The sequence below is a fragment of the Hakea prostrata genome, chromosome 9 (genome assembly GCF_041222555.1).
Source record: "Hakea prostrata isolate BN-2017 chromosome 9, UWA_Hpros_2, whole genome shotgun sequence".
NCBI classification, from domain to species: Eukaryota; Viridiplantae; Streptophyta; class Magnoliopsida; order Proteales; family Proteaceae; genus Hakea; species Hakea prostrata.
The window spans coordinates 18,414,781-18,428,765 of record NC_142608.1 but is presented as its reverse complement, the minus strand read 5'-3'; the positions used below and the strand labels follow the sequence as shown (position 1 = coordinate 18,428,765).

General features: G+C 38.2%; 1 protein-coding gene across 1 annotated transcript in view; it reads left to right on the top strand.

Moving 5' to 3' along the window:
* Positions 1–13,985, top strand: part of LOC149004914 (uncharacterized) — a 64,823-nt gene that overhangs the window by 45,571 nt on the left and 5,267 nt on the right. The window contains exon 20 of the mRNA XM_089169134.1: positions 3,162–3,253. Coding sequence (XP_089025260.1) covers positions 3,162–3,253 — 92 coding nt within the window. The remainder of the gene's footprint in view (positions 1–3,161; positions 3,254–13,985) is intronic.

The window sequence follows — 13,985 nt, the reverse complement described above, 5'->3', positions numbered from 1 at the left end:
TTGCCTATATCCACTGGAGGGACCTAGAATTTTGTTGTTGTTCCCTAAGGGCGCATTTGGTAACGTTCTTAAAAAACATTTTTGGCGTTCTTCTGTTCTTTGGGAACGGAAGAACGAGTTAGAGGCGTTTGTTAAAACGATTTGTTCTTATGTTCTTTAAGAATGGACCGGTCAAAAAAGTGTTCTAAAGAACGCCTTTTTACGAACATCAAAAAGATGTTTTTACTAAAGAACATAAACGGAAGTGATAAAATTGGTTCAGATTGAAACCTTAGAACTATTTTATCAAACACCAACTTATTCTAATAGTGTTCTAAAAATATTTTCAGAATAGATTTATCAAACGCTCATTTCCAAGCAAAAAACGGTCTTTTAGCACAAAAACATTAAAAAATGGTTTTGCATAAGAATTGGTCTCTCAAAACGGAAACATTACCAAATGCATTCTAAGAAAACCTCGATACACCACTCTCTACCTTAAAAGTGTTCCCCTTTGTTTGTAACAAATCTTTTTCACCTAAGGACACGTAGGGAACCCAAAACCTTAACCCAACACAATTTCCCTTGTAAATGTAATTGACTTGAAACCTGTCCCAACCAAAAATATTGACCAGTTAGCCAGTTACAAACTTATAATCATGTGAACCTGCAAAAAACAAGACATGCCCAAACTAAACTTTTTTTTGGATGAATAAATAATTGTATTAAAAAACAAAGACCCACTAACAACACAAGAGAAATAAAGCAAAGCTTAAAGAGCACCGATAATGCAATATGGGCAAGGGCCCCAAGAAAGATGGGCCGAACAGGGCCAATGAGACTATTTTGTGGATTTTTTTTCTTGTTCTTCTTTTTCTTGGAGGACTTGAGATCAACCAAGAAGTCGTCTCCGAATGGGTTGTGCCCTTTAGAAGGACGATTACTCCTACACTCAGCACGATCGAGGACATGCGAAGGGGGGGGGGAAGGAAGGAGGATCTGAATCGAGCTCAGTAGGGTTTAAGTCACAAGCCTGAGAATAGGCAGTGCGACCATAGTTAGAGGAGTGGGCCAACAGGTTCGAATAGGGGAGGTGGGCAAGTTATGAGCGGAGCAAGGTTTAAAAGTATTAGGCCCATGGGCCATGGGGCCCGATATGGAGCACTTAGGGGAGGGCAGAATGGGCAAGTTAGGTTCGTGGGAGGAGAGAGAAGGGGTATTAAAGGTCTCAGGGGAAACAGTCTTTGATGGATCATATACCGAAATGGAAGGGTGAAGAGGCAAAGATGGAGTGACCGAGGTTGCAGCAATTAAGGTTTCATGGGAGAGAAAAGGCGCAACTCGAGGAGCAAGGGAGAGAAGAGATGACTCCAGAAGGGATCGGATATGGAAGGAGGACCATCGACATATGTGGAAGAAGCAAAGGCTTCGACCAGGGGAGTTGTGCAAGGAGTTGTCACTAGTTGAGCAGGCTTTAACCTAGTTTTGCATCTCCAGTAGGTGTTGGCTGCCGGTGGTGAGTGAGAGTCAGACGGCCCTACTGTTGATGAAGAAGGAGCAGATTGAGCGATGATGGTGGTAATTTGGGGAGCTAAAGATGAGGATGAAGGGGCTGGAATTTTAGAGGGCTTAACGTGAAATATTTTTGTAGTTGGAGCAGAGTTGATTTCGCTACAACCAAAAGGGGGAGGAGGGTTTAGTAGCAGCGAAAATGGCTTCATCCAGGTCTTGAACAGCAGCGGTGCTTGCTTGGCCATGAACAACGACGATTGCAGTGGCGGTGGTGGCAGCCTCTAAAAGGACAGCAGAAGCAATGTCAACTTCGGTTTGAGTAGCTTTGGTGGCGAGAGCCTCTTCAGGGTCAGCGGCAACAACAATGCGAGAATCTTTAATAGAGCATTTTTCTAAGTTGTTGATGATGAGGCTATCAGGAATCGGCATAAATTCTTTGACAAATGATGTCGATGGAGGATTCAGGGTAGCGGAAGAGCAGGAGTTAGTCTTGTGGCCAAATCTTCGACAAGAGATGCATTTGGAAGGAACCCAGTCATAGACAATGGGTTGGCTATAGTTGAGACCATTATCATCAACTATGGAGATGGAGGATGAGAGAGGGTGAGCAGCAAACACTTCGACATAGATGCACGCATAGGATAATCTTTTGAAGTTCAAAGTTTTTTGGTCAGTGCGTAGAGGTATTCTGATGGCGGACCCAATGCGACTGAGGCAGTCAATGTTCTAGAATTCGAGAGGGAGACCGGGGAGATTTATCCACAGGGGAATTATGCTGAAGTCTACCTTGTGGAGGGGCATTGAAGGGTACCATGGCCGGAGGAAAATAGGGGATTTTCTGACGAACCAAGGGGAACCCTCAAGAGCACGGGCTTTGCATTCAGAGGAATGGAAATTGAAGAGAAAGAAGCCAATGTCGAGAACAAAGGAGTCTAGAGATTCAAAAGCTTTCCATTGTTTGGATAGAGAGGTTTTAACGATACCAGCAAGGGCAGGAGGGCCAAGAAATTGCCCAACAATGGCAGATTGTCAAAGAAGGATGCCCTCCTTAGTAGCAAAGGCAGGGCAATGAGCAATAGGGCTATCTAGAGGTTGAGGAGGTGAAGAGGGAAGTCCAGGGCTTAGTGGGAGAGGTGGAAGGGGATGGATCAGGGATGAAGGAGGGGGACAGCGGATCCTTGGAGGGATCAGGGGGGGTCAGAGGGTTCAAGGGAGGCCATCATCATCGGGAGTTCTTGATTCTCGGCATTCTTCTCATGGAGCAGAGTTGCTTGAATCGGATAGTAGTGGGAATTCGCTGAGACTTCACCTTACCAGAATGTTCCAACTGATGACCTGCATCCCCAAACTGAACTTAGTTGAACCTACATTAAAAACACACTCTTCCTATAGGTAGGCCATTTTCAGCTGGAACCTTGGCTTCTTGCTTTGTCACATGAATTTGTTCCATGCTATTACTACTTTTCCCAGCTAGATTGGCATTCTCATTTTATATTATTATCTTGATTTATATTTACACAGGTAATGATTATCTACAGTTCAACCCCTTTATTGTTTGCAAAGTGTATATTTAATCTGGATTCAAAGTAGTGAATTGCTAAGTGGAATGCCAACAATGTTTTCTGCAGCATCCTAATGATTAATATTTTTTTTTTTGATATTATCTGTAGTTTATATTTGGTGGTAAAGTACATGAAGTGTCAGCTTTACGTGACAATGGATCTTCTCGTAAACCGTCTCTTCAGTTTGCACGTGTTGTCAGGTACATAACTGAATTTGATTCTTAAGGCTTTCAGTATGTACATCTGTATACATAGATTATAAGGTTCACCATGCTCACTTTTAGAGTTGTAAACCTAATGAGCCCTACTATGAAATTGTGGGAAAGGGTTTTTGAAAACCACCCACTTGAGATAGGAAACAGATATTTTGAACAACCAATTGGTTTTAAGCTAGAAAGATGCACAACGTAAGGTATTTGCCTTTTTAGAAGAGTTATGAGAAGGTTTAGAGATTGCAAGAAGGATCTCCCTATGTTTTTTCTTGACATAGAGAGAGCCTGTAACAAGAGTTCTCCCTCCAAGGGAGATAATGTGTCAAGTACAAGAGAAGGAAAATCTTCAAGTAATATTTGGACATTATTAAAGATATGTATGGTGGTGTGGTAAAAAGTGTAAAAATGATGGAAGACTAATTTAGTTACTAAATATGCCATTGATACATATATGAAATAAATGCAAAAAAGTTTGAAATCTAATACACTAAATCATACTTTAATATTTAAAATATGAAATCCCAAAAAAAAGAAGATAATTACTAAAGACCCCTTGTACTGCAGCTTAATTATTAATAGATCCCTGTTTTTTATGAAATTACTATTTCCCCCTCACTTCTAGTGGTGTTAAAAGGTTGTGAAGGTTGGATGTGTAAAGTCCAGTTTGGCCTTTATTAGAATTAAGAAGCAATAAGACAAAATTAGCCTCATTTGGGAAAACCGCATGAAATACCAAAATTTTGCCCATATATTCTTGTAATTTTGATTTCAAAGAGTTGGATTCCAATGAAATAAATAAATAGTAATAAACCTTAGGGTTATTTTGGGGGTTTTTGAAAAATGCCAAGAAGCCCGTGTCATCAATTAACTAATGGAGCTTAATCGTAGGGGGCATCAATAATTTCAAACAAACTCTAAGGTAGATTAGTAATTTCAAAAACTACAAGGGAAGAGTTAGTAAATAAGCTATAGTTTTAGTTTTTTTTTTTTTTTTTTTGTTCCACTTAAGTGGGCTAAATTGCACGGCGCCCACCTTCATCAACTTGGTAAATTGCAAGTTACCCCATTAAGGTGGGTAACCTCAAATGACTCAAATACCCCTGTTAAATGAAATGACCAAATTGCCCCTCAGTCACTTAAGTGACCCTCCCTTCACCCATCTTTTTCCCATACCCTACCGGAAACCCCACATTGCAATCAACCACCATCACACCTGACAGTGACAAACACCCCACCTTCCCCCACCGGCGATCAGCCCATCTTCTCTCTCTCTCTCTCACTCACTCCCCCCCCCCCCCCCCCCAAGAAAGGGCTTTAAGCACGGCTGGATCAGTGTCGTAAAGCTTTACTCTTTCAATACCCTGAGATTTGAGGATCTGAACCCATCTAAGGCACATTGGTTGATGCACAGAGAGACAGAGAGAGGAGAGGAAACTTTAATCTGGCAGTTCTAGTTTAGTCTCTCTATATTCCTCTCTGGAACGGAAGAGTAAAAGAAACCCAAGCAAAAAAAAAAAAGGCTGAAACCAATATAGTTGAACAGAAATGGAGAGTTTCATTTGATGGAACCCTAACTGTAAATAGAAGAAGAAAGGAACTTACCAGTATCTTGCTAGCAAGAGAATGCGAAGGACTGTTGGAAAGCAAATTCATGGAGCAGCTGAATTTCCATTTTCTTGCATACCAGTAAATGCTTCAAATTTGCTCTGCATTTGCAACTACAATTAGATCCTCTGTTCTCCTCTGTTCAGTAATTCTAATGGCAACCATCAGAAATAACAATATCAATGCAAAACTTGTGAGTCAGGACCACTTAGGGTTTCAATTTGGTTTCATTTGTTCAACATTTTTTGAATTTTCAGCCCTGATTGCAGGTTCTGCTTAGAGATATGGGTGCTGCAAAATCATGTTTGGTCTTATGCTGGGAAGTCAGGTCCCAATTGCAGCCCCCCCCCCCCTCGTTTCTTTCTCAGAGACTTCACGTCCCAATTCATTGTGAAGTTTGCCTCCAATTCAACTGAAATCCAACCAAGATTTGGCATTTTTAATGCTATGTTCAATCAACGATGAGACGGAACTAATTCCAGAGAAACCCTAAGAACTCTTCCACAACTTTCTCCTCATTTTCCCTCTGTTCCAGTTTCCAAGAGAAATAAACACCAGTTTTACTTCTTCATCTTTCTCATGCTCTGTTCCTTCTGCTTCCAGAATCAGAGCATGTGGGTTCTTACCACTAATGGCTTCTTCTTATTTCTCTTTGTCTTCGCATTTTCTGCAGGTAAGCAAACCGACGTTAATATGTTTTTCCTTAAATTTTTGGAAGAGAGAGAATGGGCTCATTGCCGACAAAGGAAGGTGGGGTGCTTGTCGCCGGCAGGGGAGGGGTGGTGGTTGCTGGTGGGGTACGGGAAGAAGATGGGTGAAGGGAGACCCACCTAGGGATGGGTCACTTAAGTGACCGAAGGGCAATTTGGTCATTTCATATAACAAGGGTATATGAGTCATTTGAAGTTACCCATTAGGGATGGGTCACTTACGTGACTGAGGGGCAATTTGTTCATTTCGTATGATAGGGGTATATGAGAGTCATTTGATGTTACCAACCTCAACAGTCAAAGCTTTGACGGTTAAGGTGGGTAACTTTCAATTTACCTAGTTGATGAAGGTGGGCGTTGTGCAATTTAGCCCCACTTAAGTGGGCAATCACGAATTTTCTGCTAGTAAACTCTTTATTTATTTATTTATTTAAAATTTTTTCTTTGGGGGGGGGGGGTGGGGCATAAGTAATTATCCCTTCTTTAACACCTTTAATTTTTTTTTTGTTTTTTAATGGTGAAAGTGAGGAGTTGAATCACGTGTGAAGGAAATTTAAATTAGGTATAACCCGTTTTCATTTCCAATGGGAGTTGCTTTTTGATTTTGGGAACAACGAAACATGTTAAAATTGTTGTATAAAAAGCCTTCTCAAGCATGGAAGTTGAATCGGTTTGTTTCTTAAGAATGATAGAACAACCGGATTTACCAAGCGCATGTGCTCTGTGAGAACAATAGAATGCCAAAAACAGTTCTCTAGCCCATTACAAAACACACTCTAAGGGGTTGTATGGCAATGATTTTGTGCCAAAATTCCCAATTTAGTATAGAATTCACTTTTTATGCTTCTGTGCTGAAGTGGGCAAATTTGGCACAAAATCTGTACTGAAATCTTGTATGGTTGGACACAAATGGACACATTTCTCTGGCCCATCTTGGCACAGAATCTTGTATGGTATGTACAACTTCTGTGCCAAAATGGGCACATTTTTTTAATAAAATGTTTAAAAAGATAAATATAAAATAATTAAAAATATGTAAATATGCCGGTTCAATTCATACACTGGTGCTCACATAAAATCAAGTGAGACTATATGTTTTCAAGTGATTAGTGGGAGTCTCGCTCTTGCTGCCAATTCATTTGCAATTGTCTTCCTTTGCTCTTCCATTTGTCTTGCTTCTGCTTGGGTGTTTTCAGGGGGAATATAAGGGTCCGATATTACTTCTTCAGGTATCCAATGCGGGTCTTTGAAAAGTTCAAACTTTTTGTCGGCAATTTGCTTATCGCTGATGAAGTTATGAATAGCACAACAAGCAATGACAATTTTGGCTTGAGTATGTAATGTGAACCCGTGACGCATTTTACTCAAAATTGGGAACCTGCTCTTTAAGCATCCAAAAGACATTTCTATAACATTCCTTACCGAAGAGTGCTTGTGGTTGAAAAGTTCAATAGTAGTCCTAGGCCCTCGACCTCTCCCCCTGAAATCTCGCAAATGATACCGATTACCCTTAAATGGTGTCATGAATCCAGTTATAGTCGGGTATTTGGTGTCAACCACATAATACTTACTTACAACATTTAAGATAATAAAAGTTAGTCCCATAAGTTTAGATCTGATGAAGGGTTAAAAAAATATCGATGAAGTAGTTGTATTAAATTTATCTGGAGGAGGATGAGGAAGATTTATAACAGGGTCTGTAATCGCTTGTCTAAAAGCTCTACAATCATTTGAAGAACCTTCCCAGCTAGAATAGACAAACATGAATTTCATGTCAAAGGAACATGCACACATGACATTTTGTGTGGTGATTCCTTTCCTTCCACGATATGGTACTTGTTTTTCAGCCGATACCATTGCATGCACATGGGTGCCATCGATTGCACCAATACAATCCTAGTACAATGAACATTATCAAACCCATTAATAGAAGTCGGTGAGGAGCATAAAATATACATGTGGGAGATTGTATTCCAATAATGAAAGCTTGTATCATACCTTAAAGTAAGGAAAGTGTTTTGGATTTGTGAGTATCTCCGCCGGAATTGCATCAAGGTTAGGAGGCCTTATGTTTTCTTTGCTTAACATCACAAAAGCATTTAACACTTTCTTGAATACTCTTATGATTGTCTCAGGCGAACATTGGAAATCTCCGGCCACATCTCTATATTTTAAGTCTCGACCAAGTAAACACATAAATATACCAAGTTGCTCATCAACACGAATATACCTAGTATCATCTAACCATCCTCGATGCTGTATTTTAATCTCTAAGTTATAAAACACATGTGATTCCATCTTTAATCTCTCAAAGACACGATTTACGTGTCCTTCTAATATTTCTCTAGCACGTTCCGGTCCCATGAGTTTATTATCTCTTATTGGCTCAGGGACACGGGTCACTTGTGTTTAATCCTTCAGCAGCATTTCCAAACCTAAAAACTCGATAAGACTCTCTTCATCTGAATCACTAAATGTATCAATATTATGATTATAGTCACTAAAAATAATCATACAAACCATGTTCAAATAGAAAGCACAACTAAATCTTCATAATGCATAATCTATTAAAAAGCACACATAATGCATAATATGCAAATCCAAAGGTTTATACTCGGTACCCTATTTAAAAGCAAACACGTGCATACATTGCAAATTTAAAGTAGGAAGGTCCATACCATATTTCAAAATACTTATCATCCATACAATCCATATCAAAAAAGAAAAAAAAAAAAAACAGAACTAGTAATATATATCCAAACATAATACAGACCAATTGCATATAATATTATCCTCAAAAAACAAATATAGAAAACATCATGCAAACACAAATGGTTCAACTTTGAGTAAGATCACTGGGGTGGTTGGGTAGGCTGAAGCAACCGCTTTAGTGTAAGATGTCTAATTTCAGGGGGGGCACATATTATCGTTTCTCTGAAACCTGGATCCAACTTAACATGTAAGATTGCATTGCCTAATGTGTCGGGATCCAAATTCATTGACATCAGAACACTAAAGGTCTTAGCAATGTTGAAGTCATTACTATCAGTGGACGTTGCTTGTGTACTCTGAGCTAGGTACTTGTCCCGCTTTGCCAAACACATTTATGAGAATGACTGATTTGCACTAGAATTGGAGAATCCTGGGCATGTGCTCTTTCTCTTCCTCTTCATTCTCTTTGCATTTGGAGTCTTGTCATGTCTTTCAGTAAGAGGGACCGGTCTACTGGGTGAACGAAGTTGATGGGTAGGTGACATCTCAGGAATGACATTAGAAAACATATTCAGGTTATCTTCATCTGAGCTAGCATCACCCACAAACTCATCATTATCCATGCTCAAGTCCACTGAAGGCTGCAGTGCAGTGTCAGGAGTAATCGTTTCCTCACTGGTAGCATAAGTACCTCCAAAGATTTTACACAAGTCTTCCCACTAAGGAAGGCCATGCTTCTTAAACTTAGCCCAACCTGGATTGTCCTGTCATAAACATTGCAAGTCATTGTACATAAGCATATGGTTCATATTTTATTATTAAAAAAAATTAATACCATAAAATGTCTAAATTTTAATAAATATAATATAAACATAGCCGAAATTATCTTGATGTGCATTTCCCATAATGACTCATCATCACCAGTGGTAGTTTTGGTGTTAGCATTCCACCCAAATCCTGTAGTTTCCAGCAATTTCTTGAAACTAGCATACTGTTGCCTTAACTTATTGAACTTGTTTGTCAGTTGCTTCATTTCATAATTGATGTTTGACCTACTTCTAAATTTCTCAAGAATATTTTTCCACCCTACCTTGTTGAACGTGGATGTTGTTCTATTACCTGCCTTAGTCTCCTCAACCATTATTTCAATAGAAAGTTGGGTATTTTGTTGGCTCCAATTGGCAGTTTGAGTGTTTGACGTTAACATTTTTGAAACTACAAATTCATACAAATAATGATGATTTGTCATACTAGTTAACAATATATGTAATACTAATCATATTACAACTAGTAAAGGTGCTGACAATGATTCTAACATTTTAAAAAATTACATAAGAGCAATCGTAATATTAGTTAATAGTCCATAACAACATAACAAAATACTACACTGCAAGTGAACCAAATAAGAAAAAAAAATACACCACATAATACAACTACTCCTATCACTAAATGTTTAATTAACATTACATCCTTCTCTATGCTCTCTATGCATTTCATTCCCCTTTTTTGGGACTTCAACAGTTCCCTAACTAGTGGGTCATCTAAGGAGTGGGTGTCGGCACTTCTCCTATTGGTTCACACCATTGAAAAAAACTACATCCCCTCAGAAATGATGCACATGCTTGATATAACCTATTAGGATGTCGGATTGATGTTGAAATTTTGACTGCAGCTAGGTTCCCACAATTGCAATTTGTATTGTTGAACTTCAAATAAAAACTTCTGACATCATTGACATTTGATGTTGACATCCTGATACAAATGGGCATAATGATCCAATGGGCAAAGACAATTTGAATGACATTAGAAATATTTAAACTTTTGAATATTGTGTTTGAGAATACATTTCACATGATCACACATGTACACGTGTCTCTATAAGTTCAAGTGCAATAAATTTATCAAAAATCCTAAGCATATTGAAATTCAACATCAGTCCATATAAGATTATAAGTTTTATATATGATAAGTCATATGATCAGCCAAATATGCAATAACAGTCACTAACTTAGGTCAAACTATTACCCAGAACAGCAACAAATTTCAGTCATAGCATGAAATTGAATCAGATAACCAACAGTAGAAAAATGCTGCACAAGATGCTTACTTGAAATCTGATTGCAGGCAAAAAGAATATATGACAAAAAGGAGGAATGTCCATACCATATTTAGTAGTTCAAAATCGTTGCCCAGGGGAGGGGGAGAGTGGGGCTGCTAGCTACAATATCTATAAAACTCACAAAAATCACATAGGCAATACTGGAAACCTGCCAACCAACAAGATCCACCCCTTGACAAAGCATGAAAAAGGAAACAAAAACTGACTATGTAACTAAAATATGATCAGCAGAAGCCATTATTGGCTGTGATTGGCATGGAAGTTGCCATGGTTTCAGCAAAGGATTTGACACCTCAGGCATGTTCATGAAGAGATCGCTTGTATCCTAAATAAAACCACTAGTCTCATCCTATTCATCCCGATCTCCTCCGCTCTTAAGTTGATTTTCACCCTTTTTCCTAAATCTGAAGAAACGTAAAACCTGTTACTGTATCAACCACAGCAATTAACATTATTTGTTGATCATAATCATCTAATCTGATGAACTTATGTTGTGGGCCATTTGCACTCAGATGAACAGGGTCCAAATTTGGTTTCACTCCAGCAGTATGTAGTTACTTGTTGAGGTTACTTCTAGCTTTATTTTGTATTTTGGAAGCTAAAGAGTTGAGATGGAGAAGATGATGACAGATATACTATATATAAATAGTGGTTTCAGGAGTTTAAGATCACAGATGGAAGACTTAGGTTTGATGTGCATTCTCATAATAGAATCTAGGTCTTTGAAACCATATTTATGTACCTGAACAGAAATCAGATGAGGTTTAATAGGATTACCCATGGGTTGTGCAAGATGTTTATACAACTACATTCACCTAAACAAACTAAACTCCTAGAGAAAGAACGAAGGGACTTCATGGGATGGCAGAGGTCAATTATTATGCAGAGCAGCAATACTATGATTCATTACTTTCCAATAAATGATAACCTTTCACAAGACCATGTCATTCTGTTTTTTTTTTTTTTTTTTTAATATTATCAGCTCACCATCATCCATCAATAAAAGCCATTAACAATCAACCATCACAAGAAACCAGGAACCAACCACTAGCATTTAACCATAAACACAATTAAAGTGAGGAATTATGTCCTAGAATCCAACAAGCCAGCAGTAGCAGAATCCAACAAAGATGGAAGCAAGAAAATACAAGACTACAAGTGTGAAAACTCATAAAAAGAACGGACACAAATTCCATTTTCCATCAACAGAAGACGCGATTTTGTGTCTTGATTTCCAAAACTCATAAAAAATAGACACAAATTGGGAAAGTATAGAACAATTCCTTTACACATTTCCATTTGTTCATTTGGAAACACTAGATATTTAAAGATGGAAGCAGAAATTACAAATGGTTTGCTACCTACGGTTAAATGATTCTGGATACAAGACTACAAGTGTGAAAACTAATGGTTGCTATATTCAATTTTGTTGCATGTTGTTTTTCGTTCAATTTCATGTCATCACGTTTCTCACCCAAAATTTAGGGATTTTATGACCATTTAGGTTGTAAAACTAGAGACAAAAGAAAACTGCGAAACCATTTCTGCCAAGTTTTTGTAGGACTCCATAGACACCGTGTGCTGGTAGAGAAGAAGAACAAAGAATTTTAAAAAAAAAAAAAAAAAAAAAAAAAAAAAAGGGACAAACATGCAATCCACAATCGAGCCAGAAGAACAAAGAAGCAAAAGAAGAGGTTCCAATTGCTAAAAAATTGTTAGGGAAAAATACCACCAGCCAGAATCATTAAAACCCTAGTTTCCAATTGCTCAAAAATTGTTAGGGAAAAAACACTTAGGACTACATTGTGTAAATAATAAACTCAAATTACGAAGATGAAAAGAACCTGAGTGGGATACCACAAAAGAAGAAGAAGAAGGTACCGGTGGCCAGTGGGATTTGTGGAATGTCGACGGAGAGTAGAGTCCGACTGAAGTGGCGAACAAGAGTGCAATCACACTGGAGCTTTTCTTCCTTCGGTTGTACTGAAGATTTGTCTTTCCGAAACCAAAAAATGAGACTTTAGCAGAGAGTCGTTTGCAAAGATCTTTAGCAGAGTGGAGACAGTTGAGCGAGACCAGAGAGAATCGACGAGAGACCAGAGAGAGACGAGCCGAGCGGCCAGAGACGACATCAAGTTAGTTGAGCAAAGAGGCGAGAGAGGTGAGCATAGCTTAGGGTTATCGACAAAATTACATCGATAACCCTAAGCACCGTCACGAGCCTCACTTGTGCCCCGCAATTTCACACAGAATTGCTTCTCGACAACAACGAATTTGTGTGCCAAATGCTCGGTTTGGCACACTTTCACTAAACCGGCACATAAATTTCAGACCGGTTTACCGATACAAGTTTTTTGTCATTTCTGTGCCAAAATGGGCAAATGGCATAAAATAACTATGCCAGAATCATTACCATACAACCCCTAAGTGACCTTAGGAGAAGGGGTGAGAAAAGTCATACACGGTTTATACCTTGTATCAGGTGATCTCGAACAAAGCTAATGCATGGGCAAGGATCCATGCACCCGCATCATTTAGTTGGGATAAGCTGAGTAGTTTTATTCATTTCACTTTTATCAGCATTGGTTTTTATTTGATGAAAGATCCAGGATTCCAAGCATGGTGATCAAGGCAACCAAAGCAGTTTGAACATCACTTAAGCACCTAGGCTGCAATTCGGCGACCAAAACGATTGGAGCACATTTTTTTAATACAACTTTATATGGCACATATAGTATACCCTAAAGAACAAAATTCGGTCGGAACCTGTAAAATTTCAGTCGAAATTTTGCATTTTGGGAAGGTTGAAACGAAAAACCTGCGAAAAAAATCCCAAGTTTCGATCAAAACCACCGAAATTTCGACATTGGGTCGAAATTAGATTCGAATCGGTTGGACCATGGGTCTAAACTGTAGAAATTTCAACAGTTAGTCGAAACCGACTCGAAACTTAATCAAACCGGCTGAACCATATGGTTCAGTTTTATAAAAAATCATCTTCTTGGAAACCCATGCAAACCAAGAGGTTTCGACCTCATTTTTTCCACTGATTTTGACATTTTTTTCATGGTTTTGGATCATTTCGAGCACGTTTAAGCACTCCTTTGTTGATTTCGGCCCTTCTTGGTAGATTATTTCACTGTTTTCAAGCTTTGTTGTAAGGTAACCTAATTTTCCCCTATTTTTTTATTTTTTCCTTTCTCTTATGGTCAAATGGTGTTGGAATGTTTTGAAAAAAATTTCCATGGTCTCTAGTAGGTAAATTTACAAGTGGTTGTTGTAGGATTTGATCTTTGCAGTGTTCTACTATTTTTTATTTGTCTGATTTTAAAAAATACCTAAAAAATTAGATTTTTTTTTTATTTGTGTCATGCTCGAAGCATATTGGATTGACTTGAAATTATTATGTGTTGTCTCTAATAGGTAGATTTACATGTGTAATTGATTAATCTGATTTTTGAAGTGTTTTACTATGTTTTCCAATTTTTCTTGTATTTAATAATTATTTTAAAAATATTTTAATTATAAAAAAATTATTTTTAATTAGGAAAAATTTTTAAATGTATATGAATAC